Here is a 13995-nt window from a genome sequence, read left to right on the forward strand (position 1 = left end):
AACGAGAGGTGGCGCTTTCACGTTGTGTAGCATTACTTGAGCGATGACTGTTGAACCAGTGGCTGACTACTTTCTTTGCAAGAACAACAACAACAATGCAGGTTGTGTTACAAGGGTGTCCGGTAATTAATTTCAGATGGTGTGGGAGCAGCAGAGCACTTTGGTGGTGATGCTGACGACGCTTATTGAAAGGGGCCGAATCAAGTGCCACAAGTATTGGCCCAACCTATATGAGACGGAAACATACAGTAAGCTGCAAGTGTCCTGCGTGCGAGAGAAAGAGACCACGTCCTTTGCCTTTAGAGAGTTTACTCTCATCAACACACAGGTGGGATGTCACTTCAGTCATAATCGTGCTTTCAGTGGCCGTAGCCATAGCAACGAGCTGCTTTCAGCCGTAGCCATTTGTAGCCACAGACGCTTTTGGGACAAGTTGATGACACACGGTTTTGATGTGCACACATAGTGAAGGATGTTGAGGAGGCATCGAACGGACCTCCTGTATTCTAGATGGTTGTAGGCATGCCCTGGCATGATGTTCACAGAATGCTTCTGTTTACTTTAACCTGATACTGGCTTCAGCCTGAACTGTACTATTTAACCCATCTGACGTAGGTATACACTATGACTAGAGCCTGAAGTTTTAGAGTTTTACCCGATTCTTCCCCGAATTTGCACCCCGAATTGAAGGTTGCCTCTTCAGGGTGAAACCCGATTTTTACCTGTCAAATTGCCCTCACTGGGATGTCTGTAGGAATGCATTAATTTACTTGTTTGGCAGAAAAATTCAGTTACATCACCATTTGTACCAAACCGCTACAGTTCGTTCAGTAACTGAGCCCGATTTCTCCCCGATTTTAGCGTAATGGAAGTTTTTTCACCCGAATTCGCACGAATTTAGTGCGCACGTTTATTTTACCCGATTTTTACCCCCCGAATTTAGAAAAAAAGTATTTCCCGAAAACTTCAGGCTCTATCTATGACTTACGCTGGCATTAAGAAAGCGGCTTGACAGCCCCGTTACCGTCATGTTGCTCTTCTCGCCCTCCACGCGTAATTTTACATTGATGTCGTCACACGCAGAACAAAGAGGAGCGGCACATAACGCACATGCAGTACCTGGCGTGGCCAGACCACGGCGTTCCCGACGACGCGTCAGACTTCCTGAGCTTCGTCCAGCAAGTGCGCCGAAACCGGGACGGCATGGTCGAGCCAACTGTGGTGCACTGCAGCGCGGGGATTGGACGGACGGGAGTGCTGATCCTCATGGAGACAGCCATGTGCCTCATTGAGGCTAACGAGCCGGTCTATCCACTGGACATCACGCGGCACATGCGCGACCAGAGGGCCATGCTCATCCAGACTGCTGTGAGTCCTCAGTGATCCTTTTTACGTTTCGTTGGCTTCAGCTCCGACTAGGCTATTCGCTATTGCCGACTGTTATCTTTTTCTGTAAGATAAGGCCGCAGACTCACTTCATTAACTGTTTTACCATTTTTCAGTTGAGCTCGTTTATGACGATATTGACGGGAACGCGAAATCCAATCGTTTTATCAGAGTATCGTTATATGCGTGAACTTTCGCAAAACCGCCCGTCAGAATCACGTCAAGCGGGGAACGTTCACGGCAAGAACGCTTGAACTGATGCATGTCGTCACGATCAATAAGTTACGCTTTGATGTAGAAACACGTGCTCCATTATTAAGGGCTTCAGATGTCGTTTAGCTGCAAAATATTAGTAGACAAAGTAGTTTGATTAGCTTCATGTTGCACCACGAAATAAAGCAAAATACAAAATGCAATTTTCACCTGCATACAGAACCAAACCAAGAACAAACTGCTACAGAAGATGAAGTTTTTGGATTTTATCGGATTGGATTTATTGCAATGTGGCGCACATGGAACTGAAAACCCGCCAGATTTAGTCTGTAGAAACAAAAACTGCGAGAGAGGCTGGAAAGTAACTGTTCTGAGGCTGAAACACACAAACAGGCAAACACAAAGCCTGAAGATGCCTAAGAACATAAACATACGAAGTCATTAGCGTGCTCGACCGGCAATCGAGAGGTGTGTCGTTCAATTAGCACCGCTCTCTGCCTTCTTCGACAACTGCCATATTTCAGTCGGTCATGCCAGATATGCATTCCGCTACAGCAGGTGATCATTGACTCGAATACATTCGAGGCATTTGAGAAAATACTATATATGTATTGAATATCAAATACTTGATACTTGAATGCTTGGTGTGTGGATGAAACTCGAACATGAATTCAAGTGCAGTTCCTCTTCTTCTTTCAGAGTCAGTACAAGTTTGTCTGTGAGGCTGTGCTTAAAGTTTACAATGGTACGTCCCAGCATTTTTGCAGGCTTAGCAGGCTAATTGTGGACCTTGTGAATGTGTCGATAGGAAAGCTTAAAAACGATGCAGAAATTGACAGGTGGTAAAATTCTCTTTCCACGTATCATAAAGATGTATGTACAATACGCACATGAAAAGTGACCATGCATGTCTTCAACTATGAGTATCTTCAAGTTTCGGAAATACTGATATGTCGTCCTCGACTTGAAGTAAGGATATCAATGGTGCTGCGATAGACGTGTTTAGTAGAAGGAACATTGAAAAATGTGCTTCATATGTGCACATACAAACATAATAAACCATAATTCGGTCATGCAGCATAAATGTAGGCAAAATTTCGTTACTTCAAACAAAAGTCCGTGGTCCCTCGAGGGTTTTAATCAACGAGAGTCTACTGTATTTACACTCGCACACACACAGTATTTTTTCCGGTTCACAGGAGATGTGGCAACACTTCATGCTACGAAAAACCTCGTATAGCTTGGACGGCGATGTTTTACTCCCACTTTACCATTTTTACGAGTGGTGCCAAAGGATATATACATAATCTCAACTTTTCGTCCCCAACCCTAATGTGTCTCTCTTGAATTTTCAGAAGGCATTGTGAAGCCACTACCCGAGTACCAGAGGTGAGATGGCCAGTGATGGCGGATTTCTTAGCAACTCGCCACTGGTGGGGACGCGGGGACTCACCACGAACTACTCCGCGCACAACTTGTGCATGGCCGGCAACCCTGCTCTCACCTCCTCTCGCTTCACCTGTCTCTTTGCTGGGCATTTGGTGCAGGAATGGGAAATGGGCTGCTTATTGGTTTCCTCTTTGGTTCTGTCTCAACAACAACAACAACAACCCTGTCTCGCTGCTTCTGGCACTCTCACTAGTGCCCACGTGCCGTTTCTTGCAAGGCTTTTTGAACCAGGGTTGTAAACTGACTGGACATACAAGGGAGATTAGAAGAAAATGCAGTATTTACTTATAATAAACGCACTTTCTGCCCAAAATCTTGGACCGTGGAGAGGACGCATTCGATAGCCTAGCACCAGAGGACAAACAGTTATATGTGTATGTGTATCGAAACACATACAAAACCTTTAAAGCCATGTCACCAACACTGTAGCCGTACTGAATACTGCCATCCTGCATTCAACTTGTCTTTCAAATGGGAAGGTTGTTTTGGATTGACCAATGAACAGAGCTACATTAACATCATCATCATTACATCTTATTCCTGGTGGATATCTCCACCAGTTTGATGTGATTCACACATCTACCTTCCCACATGAAGTTGAATCCAAGATGATGGCATTCAACATTGCTGCCATGGTACCATCAGCATTTACAACCCTGCTTTTTTTCGCCCCTGCTGCTGCTTCATTGTTGCTGTTCCCACCAGTTAGGTGGCGCTGCATTCACGAGAAGTTATGTACTTGCATTGCAGATGTCTTACAACCACAGTATGAGGCAAATTACGTGATGAGTGCCAGTGGAAGCACTGACGTTGAGCAGCTGTTCTGTTGATGACGATAATGACAGACTCTGCCTGTCATTAGGAAATCTTGCTGCCAGATTCTTCACATGCTGCCAGTGTATGTGGATGAGTCAACAAATGTTTTAAGAAACGTCGGAACCTGCAGGATGTCCGCAGGAAGCAGAACGGACTTATAAAAAGCAGTTGGTCTTACGCTGCGGTCTGCTTTTACTCCCTGCTTCAGTACCGGAAGCAAGGTGCCGTTGTACCGTATTTTTATAGAGCTGCGTGCAGCAGCCAAGTAAGCTTAACTTGTACATACACACACAAGATGATCCTTTTGTGCTGTAGATATGTGTTTCTCGAGTCACGTGTGTGTGATGTGATAGCATGTGCATTTCGACGAATGGCAGTCTGAATATTGTCCTTACGTGGCATCTCAATGGTAAGAAAGAACGGACACTGCAATACATTTGTGCATTGGTAGACATTGGGACTCCATTAAGGTTCACAGTGTTTAATTTATGAGCAAGTCCACGGTGCATTTCACTCGATGCAGCCGATAGGTGGCAGTGGCCAATGCCTTCTAGACTAAACAAGGCCCGATCACTACAGATGTGATGTCTTACGAGTCACTCCAGCCATGACCATGCCTAGAGTGGGTCGTAGCCATGGAAAGCCACCTTTAGCCACATCCGTAGCCATGGAAAGCCGCCTTTAGCCACATCCGTAGCCATGGAAAGCTGCCTTTAGCCACACCCGTAGTCAGACTCTCTGCAGACGGCACAAGCAGTGAAGGAGGGAGAGGAGGTCTTGTTTAGTCCAGATGGTGCGTCTGCTCACAATGCGCTGTTGAACGTGCACGTCTGCAATGTTTCTACATGTCTGTTTGCCCGTCAAACAGCTTCTGTGACAGAGAGCTGGTCTCTGCTTAAAAAAAAAACGGTACAAAAAGTCATGGTAAGTGGTTTCTGTTCATGCTCACATGACACGTAGAATATTTCAATGAATTGTTGCTAAATTATTCGTAATTATTGCCCAGAAAACGTCGACTGGCACATCTCAAAGACAATTTAGCCATAAAACTGAAGCTACAAGCACACTTACATAATAAACAAAGGGAATTAGCCAATGCACTTACATATCTCGAAAGACACTTGACAGGATATCAATGAATTTTTGTATCCGCGGTTTTGCATACAATACGTATCGTGGATTGGATAAAATAACTTGGATGGTTGCCAAAATATCTAACACATACTACTACATAATCTAAAAATTGTTAAAATTACAGCAAGCACAGATATTTCAACAACCATCCAACAGCACAGCAACTCGTATTGTGAGCAGCTGCGTGCACTACATTCAGATGCCATCCAAACCCGTGTTCGTTCTGGGTCATCCCAGTTGGCACACGAAATTCAGGAGATGTGTATGCGCCCAAACAGAGCATCTCAGTACTGCCAAAGAACATGGAGCGTTAGCCATTGCACTCAAGTGTCAAGCCCTGTTTCATCCTCTTGTTATCTACCTGTGGCAACATATCTGTGCTACTGCCAATTCTGTAAATGGGGGGAATTGAAGGAAGTCCCTTGGCTGTTGAATGTAGGCAGTGTGAATGGCGTGTTGTTCGCCAGTGCGGTGAGCTGCCTGCGGCCTTGTGGCGGAAGTTACTATACAGTGTAGGCCATTTATGGTAATCCTGCGTACAGTAAGATACCGGTTATATACCACATATTCTCTGAATACCTCTTGCAGTAAACTGTGCCGCACACAGTGTGACTAGGATCAGCAGTGTGTTATGTCTTGAAATTGACATTAAAGTGACCTTACCAACGTCCTTAATGCTGCACCAGCCTAACATATGCATTCCAGTAAGTACTGTGGCATAGAATGTGGTTACAGATAGAGGTGACCGCAGGTAACGTTGACAGTATCCACAGTTGCACAACACTTGCACTTGTTACAACTGCAACAGCGTTACTTGGTATAGCTGTACCTGCATCCATGCAGATCCTCACATTCACGATCATTGCATTTGTAGGGAAAAATCTACACGATGAAACGGAATCCCGGCAGTAGCGGTTGTGTGCACAGGACGCAGCGTATTACACACCTCAACACGCCATTTTGAATTCACTGAGTACTCTCAATTGAACCTCTGTATGCAATAAGGGGATAAGTCGAAAAATCCCAAACCGAGAAAAGGGGCCTGATCTGATTGTGCATCCCATTGACATACATGCATTTCCCATTTCTTACCCTCCTGTAGCTGGCCAATAAATTTCAATAGGGTCCTAAATTTTCTTTGGCAGGGACATACTGGTATGTAGATGTCATTGCAGCAAAAATAGCAAAAAGGGGATAAATTGACTTATCCCCTTATTGCATACAGAGGTTCAATTGTGGCTCCACTTAGGGGTGTCAGCAAACACTCCAATGCTTATTTGCAGATATCCATTCACTCTATGGAGGCTCACGGTCGTGTCATTGCAGACTTCAAAATTACAACGGTTGCTAACTTTACCGTAACTGGCACACACTGTATTTGCTCCAAAGCAAGCCAGGCCATTTCTCTATAAGCTTGATGTAAACATCCAACATGTGCACGTGATGACATGTCAGCAGGATGCTGGCAGGATTGTGGGCTTAGGGTAATGGGACGGGCCTAAGTATAGAATGTGGTACGAGTCGTCTCTGTTGTCTCGTCACAGATATAGTGCAACTATAGTAGTGTATATATATGAGGGAGATGTCCGTGGAGAGACACATGAGGCCTGGGACATTAGGATTTTTACATAAATTTTGGAACAAACTCTTGACTGCTTTTACAGTGTTTGGTGATTTCTATCGGATACGATGCTGTGTTAGAATGCTGAAAGCGAAAGAAATGAAATAAAACTTCGATGCTACATGTACTCCTCTTAGGTTTGATATTTCATTACCAAAGTCCGTCCTACTAGATCGTGTGGAGTAGTGGTTGGGACCAGTGATGGCCAGTATAGTTGACTACATGTAGTTAAACTACCTGATTGTTGTTAAAAAGTAGTTATGAACTACTTGTAGAAATGTAGTGGCAACTACTAGTTAAACTACTATTCCGAGTAGTTAACTACAGTAGTTAGGTTACTGGAGGCGACAACTACTTCCGATTTTGCCGCAAGCTTTACGGCACGATTGTGCTTCCGACTTTTTACCTTGAGCTACTTCTTTGATGAGAACGGAGGTGCAGAGCAATTGTGCCGCGTGCATGTGTACTAAATCTTCACATTTTATCGCTGCTTGTGATTGATATTTAGGTGTCCAAGAACACTATAGAATGGGATTGGTGTTGATGGACAACGTTAAGTAGTTAGAGATGTAGCTAAAATACATTGCAGTAGTTAAAGTAGTAGTTTTAACTACCTCCCCTGAAAAGTAGTTGAACTACTGGTTAAACTACTCCACCGCAAAGTAGTTAGTAGTTAAAGTTAAATTACTTGAGAAGTAGTTAGTGGCCATCACTGGTTGGGACAACCTAGACTGGGAGGCGATATGGGTTCGAATCCTGGCACTGGCTGTGATGTCTGTCTGACAGACTTTCCAGAAGAATACCGGCACAGTTCCCCCTGAAGTCGGCCCAGGACACCTACTAAGCCCCCCGCCTTGTCCCCAACTTCTTCCTGTTGGCCATAGTTGCTTCGCGGAGCTAACGCAGAATTTTTAAAACATTCAATGCGCCAGGACGCAGTCAACAGCACAAGAACAAGCGTAAATTCAAACTCCTGCTTTATTTTCACTGTCCCTAAATTCCGGTGTACAACTAAATCACTATAAAATTATCACCTGCCCTCACCCACAGGAAGGGCTACCTGCTGTTCTTCCAGCATCTTCCTCAGCCTATCCAACCTGTGCGTCAAGGGCAGATGCGCCATTCGCACGAAACTCTCCTCGTTGCCTTTACTGGTATACGCGCTCGCTCCGGCTCCACCCATCAACTCCCTGAGACACCTATTCCGCCGGAGCATCTTCTCGTAGTACTCAATCCCGCCCAGCAGGTAGTCCGACCCCATCCTGGCCGCACTGTCGTCTGCGTCTCGTTCCCAATACTGCGTGCTCGCGTCCTTTATGAAGAGAAACATCGTCCCTCCAAACGCGGCAAGGACTCCATACAGCATTATTCGTATCCTTCTCGGCACCCTGTGGTAGAGGTTGAGTCTCGTGTTGAGGAGACGGCCGAGGATGTAGGCGTTGAGTATGTTGATGGAGAGCGCAAACGCGCGCACTTCCACGTAGTAAGTGTTGGCCCAGTACAGTTCGCGCGCTATTGCAAACTTTTGCGCTCTGTCGCTCAGAACGAGCGCTTCCTTGAGTTGTTGACCCTCTTTCGCGGACCACTTCGGTTCCTCAGTGTTCGCAACAGCCATTAGTTGTGTTTCAACCTGATTTGGCGCCGTGTAGCTAAAGTTTGGGGGTATGCCAATGAGGGCGCCGTATCTGGATGAGGTGCTGCCAGCAATGAAGGTGTCCAGCTTGGCTACGGTGAAGAATCTGATGAGGGCCTTTCGGCTCTGCTTTACAGTACTCTCTGTTAGGACCTGTAACGGTAGGTATCCATCTGTACTAAACAACCGTACCCTCCGTCGACGGGAGCTGCAAAAATTTTACAATACACAGGATGTCGGCAACTGCAGATTGTTTTTGCATCTCGGCACTAAAACACTTGACCTGGCATAACGGAGACTATTTTGTCTAATTTGCACTTCATGTTATTAACATGCCGTGAAAGGAGGTGTCTTGAAGCTCCTGGACGGTAAATCTCATTACGGTGTTCTCCAACAACGTAAATCGGCAATTACATAACCATTTCATTGCAGATATAATCTGTACAACCCAGTACCTTACAACCAAATTGGCCACACCCTTTCCATCTATTGTATTTAGTTTTTTTTAAATTTTGTCAATAAAAACATTGCAGAGGGAGAGCCCACACACAATGATCCGGTAATTATTGCACGTTATAACGAGACTTGTTTCCAGAATAGTAAACGTTACCTCATTGGCTCTTGTTTGAACTTCTTCGCTGAGCTCCATTGGCATCCCGTACCTCGAAAACAAAATGATTTAAATGAGCCATATTGTAAATAATGTAGGGATCAACTTACCTATAGTGCTGCACTATCTGCCGATATTTATCCAGACAAAACGTATTCGGAACATAATAGGCGGCAAAGCCGGCAATACTAGCGAAACATGCCACACCACCCGACACTTGCTGTCCCTGCGGTGTGAGAAAGAAGGCTCCCAGACGAGAACTGGTCATGGTTCTGTGAAAATTCAAGTATAGCAGCCGCTAAGACAATGTAAGTACGGGCACCTAGATCTGAACGATGCAGAAAAGGTAAGTCACTACTAAGCTAAGTTGAAGTTCCTCTGCATGCCATCCCATGCCATGAGTAGTTCTTACATACATCAAAAGTGCATAATTTTGCATCAAGAGGAGGACTCAAACTTCCTGCACAGCCGTGGCTTAGCAGACGACAATGAAAAGCGATCTGATTGTCTAAGCAATTTTCTTTTTAAGATGAAGAATGCGGAGTTTCAACGCCAGGGGCGATGCTCCAAATCGTCACTATTCTGTTTCGTGGAGTTTTTCACGCTTTTGTGATACCTGGATGAGGACCCCAGGAGGGACGTGGGGCAGGATATTTGAGCTGAACATTTTATGCTGAATTTATGCGTTCAGTGTCCATGTCGTTTATATGTTGTAACCCTTGCACTAGGTGTCTTTTTAGCGATTTTAAAGGATCGCTAAAGCCGATATTTCGAACAGGAATATACCGGCAGCTCCCGAGGTTTCTTCGGGATCGCATTTCGAGGCGTTTGATAAGGTGTACAGTATTTATCCTTCCCCTTCCATATCCTCCTCCTGCACAAACCTGTGTCCTGCATCTTAGGCATCTAACTTGCATGTGTGCAATACGTACAAAATAATTAGGTTTCAACATTTTTCTCCCACCTATAATTTCCAGCTAAACTGTGCCCTTCATCAGTGCTTCTTGGCCCAAGAACTGTGTCGTCCGGCAAGTCGCGGAAGCCGATTTCACAGATTCGAAAAATCCTTCTAAAATATTATCCTTAAATATCGGAGTTGCGATCCGAACTATTATATTCCAAACCAGCGCTGTCCAAACCTTCTAAACCACGCTTCTAAACACAACCGGCCCGGAAGCATGGAAGCAGGAAGAGAGCAAAGAGAGGATAGCCAGTAGTAGCCAGTAGTGCCGATGGAACAATCCAATCCAATCCAAAAATTCTGATTAAAATAAGATGGCGACAACGGACGCCAAGGAAACGCAAGAGCGACGTGTAAGCATTTAATTCCGCTCTAAGTTAAGTTGTTTTGTCATTTTACTGTGTTTCATTACGCACAGTTATATACGAGGGAGTGGTTGAATATTATAAGGTGCATCATAGGCGTTCATTAAACGCGCTATGGCATCAGTTGTAACGGAAACTCTGTACCAGGTTAGTAGCGACGGTACAGAAAACATGGATACTGAAGTTGAGAGCCCCGCACATTTTGGACAAGATATGCACAGTTACTGCAAAGCTCCTCCCGTCAAGTCCGATACGAGTGCCAGTAAACCACGATCTGACAGCGAAACGGATACGTGCGAAGAAGACACGGGTACCGCTCACAATTCTGAGGACGAAATGGTATACTGCATTTGTCGCACGAGCGACACGAGTAGATTCATGATCGGCTGCGACAACTGTAATGAGTGGTACCACGGAGACTGCATCAGTATTACGGAAACGTACGCCAAGAATATCGTCAAGTTCTTTTGCCTCATATGTCGCGATCGTGACCCGACGTTAGAAATAAAGTTTAAGGAAAAGAAAGAGAGAAGCCACTCCCACGACGAACACAAAAGCAAAAGTAGGAAGCGCGACGAGTCCTACTCGCCCACGCGGCACAAGGACAAGGATAAGTCGTCGCACAAATCGAGAAAGAGCAAGAAGAAGTCGACGCGGCAGTGCGGCGAGTGCACTGCCTGCTACCTCACCGAAGACTGTGGGCGATGTGATTTCTGCAAGGACATGCGCAAGTTCGGAGGACCCAACAAAATCCGCCAGAAATGCAGGAAGAGGCAGTGCCTTAACTTTGGTCTCATCCTGGGGAAAAAACCGATGTCGTCTCCAAAGAAATCCAGGTCTTACATGTTCGACGACGACTACGACCCGGAGCTGGACGTCATCAACGATAATTCCGACCACGGCAACGACTACGCGGACGACGACTACGAGCCGGAGCTGGTGAGGAGGCCCGCCAAGAAGCCTCGTCACAAGCGGAGCCCCAGTAAGAGCGAAAGTAGGCGTCAGGCGTCCCAGTCTCGAAGGTCCCGCAAGGAAGAGCACAAACGGGAACACAGGAGCGAGAAGGAAAAGAGCCGTAAGGAAGAGGACGCCCTCCGCCAGTGCTACGGTCCCGGCTGCACGAGCGCGGCGAGGTCCGGCTCCAAGTACTGCAGCGACGAGTGCGGTCTGAAGCTCGCAACAAACCGCATCTATGAGATACTTCCGCACCGCATCCAGCAGTGGCAGTCCGGCCCGTGCCACGCGGACGAGGCCAACCGTCGTCAGCTGGAGCAGATCCGCAAGCAGCAGCAGGACGCTCGCAGCACCCTGCAGCAGCTGGAAGAGAAGAGGGCTCAACTCGAGAAGGTGATCGAGCGCGCGAAACGGACTCCGCTCGTGGACGACGACGAGACTGCCGACGACTACGAAGAGAGCGAATTGAGCACGTACTGCGTTACGTGCGGCCACGAAGTGAGCGCCAGGGCCGCCATGCGGCACATGGAGAAGTGCTTCAACAAGTACGAGAGCCAGGCGTCCTACGGCTCCATCTACAAGACGCGCATCGAGGGTGACAACGTCTTCTGCGACTTCTACAACCCCCACCAGAAGACCTACTGCAAGCGCCTCCGCATTCTGTGTCCCGAACACTCGAAGGAGCCCAAGGTGGCAGACGACGAGGTGTGCGGGTTTCCTCTCGTCGCCGACGTGTTCCGCCACACGGGGGAGTTCTGCAACGTCCGCAAGAAGCTGTGTGCCAAGCACTACTGCTGGGACAAGTTCCGCCGTGCGGAGACGGACATGGAGATAGTGAGGCAGTGGTTGAGGCTGGACGAGCTGTACGAACAGGAGAGGAACATGTGCATGGCCATGACGAACAGGGGGGGCGTGTTGGGGCTGATGTTGCACCAGACTATTTCGCACAACAGCATGTACGACATGCCCCCGCCTCCAATTCAGGCATCGGGATGAGAGGGGCGCGATATTCTGTACTGGTCTTTGCGGTGCACTAAACATGTTTATAATACACAGTTTTATGGCACCTGTTTTTTTAGTGTGCTTAGTCTCGGCTTACCTGAAGGTGACGGCTTGAAACTGACATGACATGAAGAAGTGGTATGGCCATTGTTGCCGAAAAAAAGAAGAGTAAACAGTTTGCTTCCATAGCTATGGCTGCTGAAAGGAGCACGCATGTCGCTGAAGCATCTCCTAAGAATTACATCATGTTTCAGTAACAAATCGGGCCTTGTTTAGCCCAGACAGCATTGGCTTTCCCCATCACTCATTAGCATTGCGACAGCCCTAATGTTTGGGACTGTTGCCACTGCAACAAATGGTGGGCTGTGGTGACCGCTTGAAAGTGGGCCACTGCTGTTGTCAGACTTAGACAAGGACATTGAATGTGATTAAGGGACTGCGCAACAAATGCTTTTATATCCGTCTCCTTTTGTGATTTTTATGAGTTGCTATGTTCCCTAACATTAACATGCGAGTCACATGTCAAACATATGGTACAATATTTATCCGGAGAGCACTGACGTTGACTCCACTGAGAGTGTTTGGGGTGTGTAACTACAAACTTGCAATGCTACGTGAGTGGGGAGTGAGGAAGGTTGATTTGTGAACAGTATGCAGTCCTTCAGACATCAGTATCAATACAAGGACCTCTGCAGTTATGCATCCTTGAGACGTCTTATGGTTACCAATGGCGATACACACTCGAAACTTTCCCCTTGCAGATTCACGAGCTTCAGGTGCTGGAACACGAGCTGAACACACTTAAACAGGGAGCAGTAAGTAGTCACTGCTGTGCAGGCCCCTTCTCACCAGCAATGTTTTCCCCGTGCATGGGGTTCTGCCGTAGCAGCACCGTGGACATCATGACCACCTTTTGTTGCTTCGTCCCTTTTGCTCCCTCTACCCCATGGAACCCCCTGATACAACACGACTTATTTTACAGCATGTCTTCAAGAAGCAGCCAAACAGCAACATTTTCTTCACTGCCAGGCTACCGGATGTGAAATCTGATGTGAAAAGTTGAGTTTGTGTTGTTTCTTCTAGGAGGAGCTGATGTCATTAATCTGATTTTCGATATCTTTGCAGAAGAACTGGAATCTCTGCGAGACTCGCAGCTGAAAGCAGAGAAGGCTACCTGATGTTGGGTTTTGCCTATGACTAGGGAGGCCCAATATTCAAGGAATAGCTTTGTATTGTTTGGAAAATAGAACTGCCAAACAAGGCAGCCTTGAAATAACTATGGAATTGTGTGGAGTTGTGAATTACGTTTGTGCCTTCGAAAGCTCGGGAACTGCACAGCATGGAACATATTTCCTTCAACAGGGCTGTGCAGGGCCGGCGATAAAGGGGGGTGGGGGGGGGGGGCGAGTAAGGCGACCGCCTTAGGTCCCGCGTTCGCATAGGCCCCAAATACCCCACTTGTCTCCCGGAGACGAAAGGTAGCCACCGGTCCTGCTTACACTGCATTTCTGCAGTGGTACTGACCGACTTGCAGATATATTACTTCCTAATTTCATTTTGTTAAGGATGTATATGCTACATTACTAATGTAAAAAAAAATATTCGTTCGCACACGTGTGCGTGAGTGCAATTGTATAACAATAAGATTTTTTTCTCTCGTGTTGCAAAATAAGAAGAAAAAAAAGTATTAGTTGTCTACGAGACATGGAAATTACATAAAATTATAGCTATCCGGCCCCAAACCAGGACTGTTGCTCATCCTGCAACGCAGAGCGGTGACACAGACCGAGAACGCACTTGCACCGCTACTAGAAGACCTACACGCAGCACGAGTGATGTTATCTTTGCGAA

The 13995-nt window shown here is 46.6% G+C and overlaps 3 protein-coding genes and 1 long non-coding RNA gene across 7 annotated transcripts in view; 3 read left to right on the forward strand and 1 right to left on the reverse strand.

Annotated features, from left to right (window-relative positions):
- The window catches only part of LOC135367305 (tyrosine-protein phosphatase non-receptor type 4-like), a 128564-nt gene extending 121818 nt beyond the window's left edge, over positions 1-6746 (forward strand). For all 4 annotated transcript variants that reach the window (XM_064600510.1, XM_064600513.1, XM_064600512.1 and 1 more), the window contains 5 exons: positions 137-328; positions 1084-1368; positions 2299-2344; positions 2955-2988; positions 3799-6746. In XM_064600510.1, coding sequence (XP_064456580.1) covers positions 137-328; positions 1084-1368; positions 2299-2344; positions 2955-2988; positions 3799-3820 — 579 coding nt within the window. In that variant the 3' untranslated portion in view covers positions 3821-6746. The remainder of the gene's footprint in view (positions 1-136; positions 329-1083; positions 1369-2298; positions 2345-2954; positions 2989-3798) is intronic.
- An 833-nt stretch (positions 6747-7579) lies between these two features.
- Positions 7580-10043, reverse strand: LOC135367311 (transmembrane protein 177-like). Its single transcript, XM_064600521.1, has 4 exons — positions 9827-10043; positions 8973-9134; positions 8863-8914; positions 7580-8405 (listed from the first exon to the last, which is right to left on the reverse strand). Exons 2-4 carry the CDS (start codon positions 9128-9130, stop codon positions 7650-7652), a joined length of 966 nt encoding a protein of 321 aa, XP_064456591.1. The 5' UTR covers positions 9131-9134; positions 9827-10043; the 3' UTR covers positions 7580-7649.
- Positions 9484-13421, forward strand: LOC135367312 (uncharacterized). Its single transcript, XR_010414423.1, has 4 exons — positions 9484-10176; positions 12906-12959; positions 13127-13202; positions 13270-13421. It is a non-coding gene; the product is annotated as an uncharacterized LOC135367312 (long non-coding RNA).
- LOC135367310 (CXXC-type zinc finger protein 1-like) lies at positions 10134-12208 on the forward strand. Its single transcript, XM_064600520.1, has one exon. The coding sequence runs from the start codon at positions 10303-10305 to the stop codon at positions 12136-12138; it is 1836 nt and encodes a 611-aa protein (XP_064456590.1). The 5' UTR covers positions 10134-10302; the 3' UTR covers positions 12139-12208.
- Positions 13422-13995: the final 574 nt, after the last annotated feature.

The sequence above is a fragment of the Ornithodoros turicata genome, chromosome 8, assembly GCF_037126465.1.
Source record: "Ornithodoros turicata isolate Travis chromosome 8, ASM3712646v1, whole genome shotgun sequence".
Lineage (NCBI taxonomy): Eukaryota > Metazoa > Arthropoda > Arachnida > Ixodida > Argasidae > Ornithodoros > Ornithodoros turicata.

Coding starts and splice junctions, on each gene's coding strand:
- LOC135367311 (XM_064600521.1), bottom strand. CDS start 9,130: ATGACCAGTTCTCGTCTGGGAGCCTTCTTTCTCACACCGCAGGGACAG. Junction 8,915..8,972: donor CAGATAGTGCAGCACTATAG/GTAAGTTGATCC, acceptor TTTGTTTTCGAG/GTACGGGATGCCAATGGAGC. Junction 8,406..8,862: donor TTCAAACAAGAGCCAATGAG/GTAACGTTTACT, acceptor CTACCGTTACAG/GTCCTAACAGAGAGTACTGT.
- LOC135367310 (XM_064600520.1), top strand. CDS start 10,303: ATGGCATCAGTTGTAACGGAAACTCTGTACCAGGTTAGTAGCGACGGT.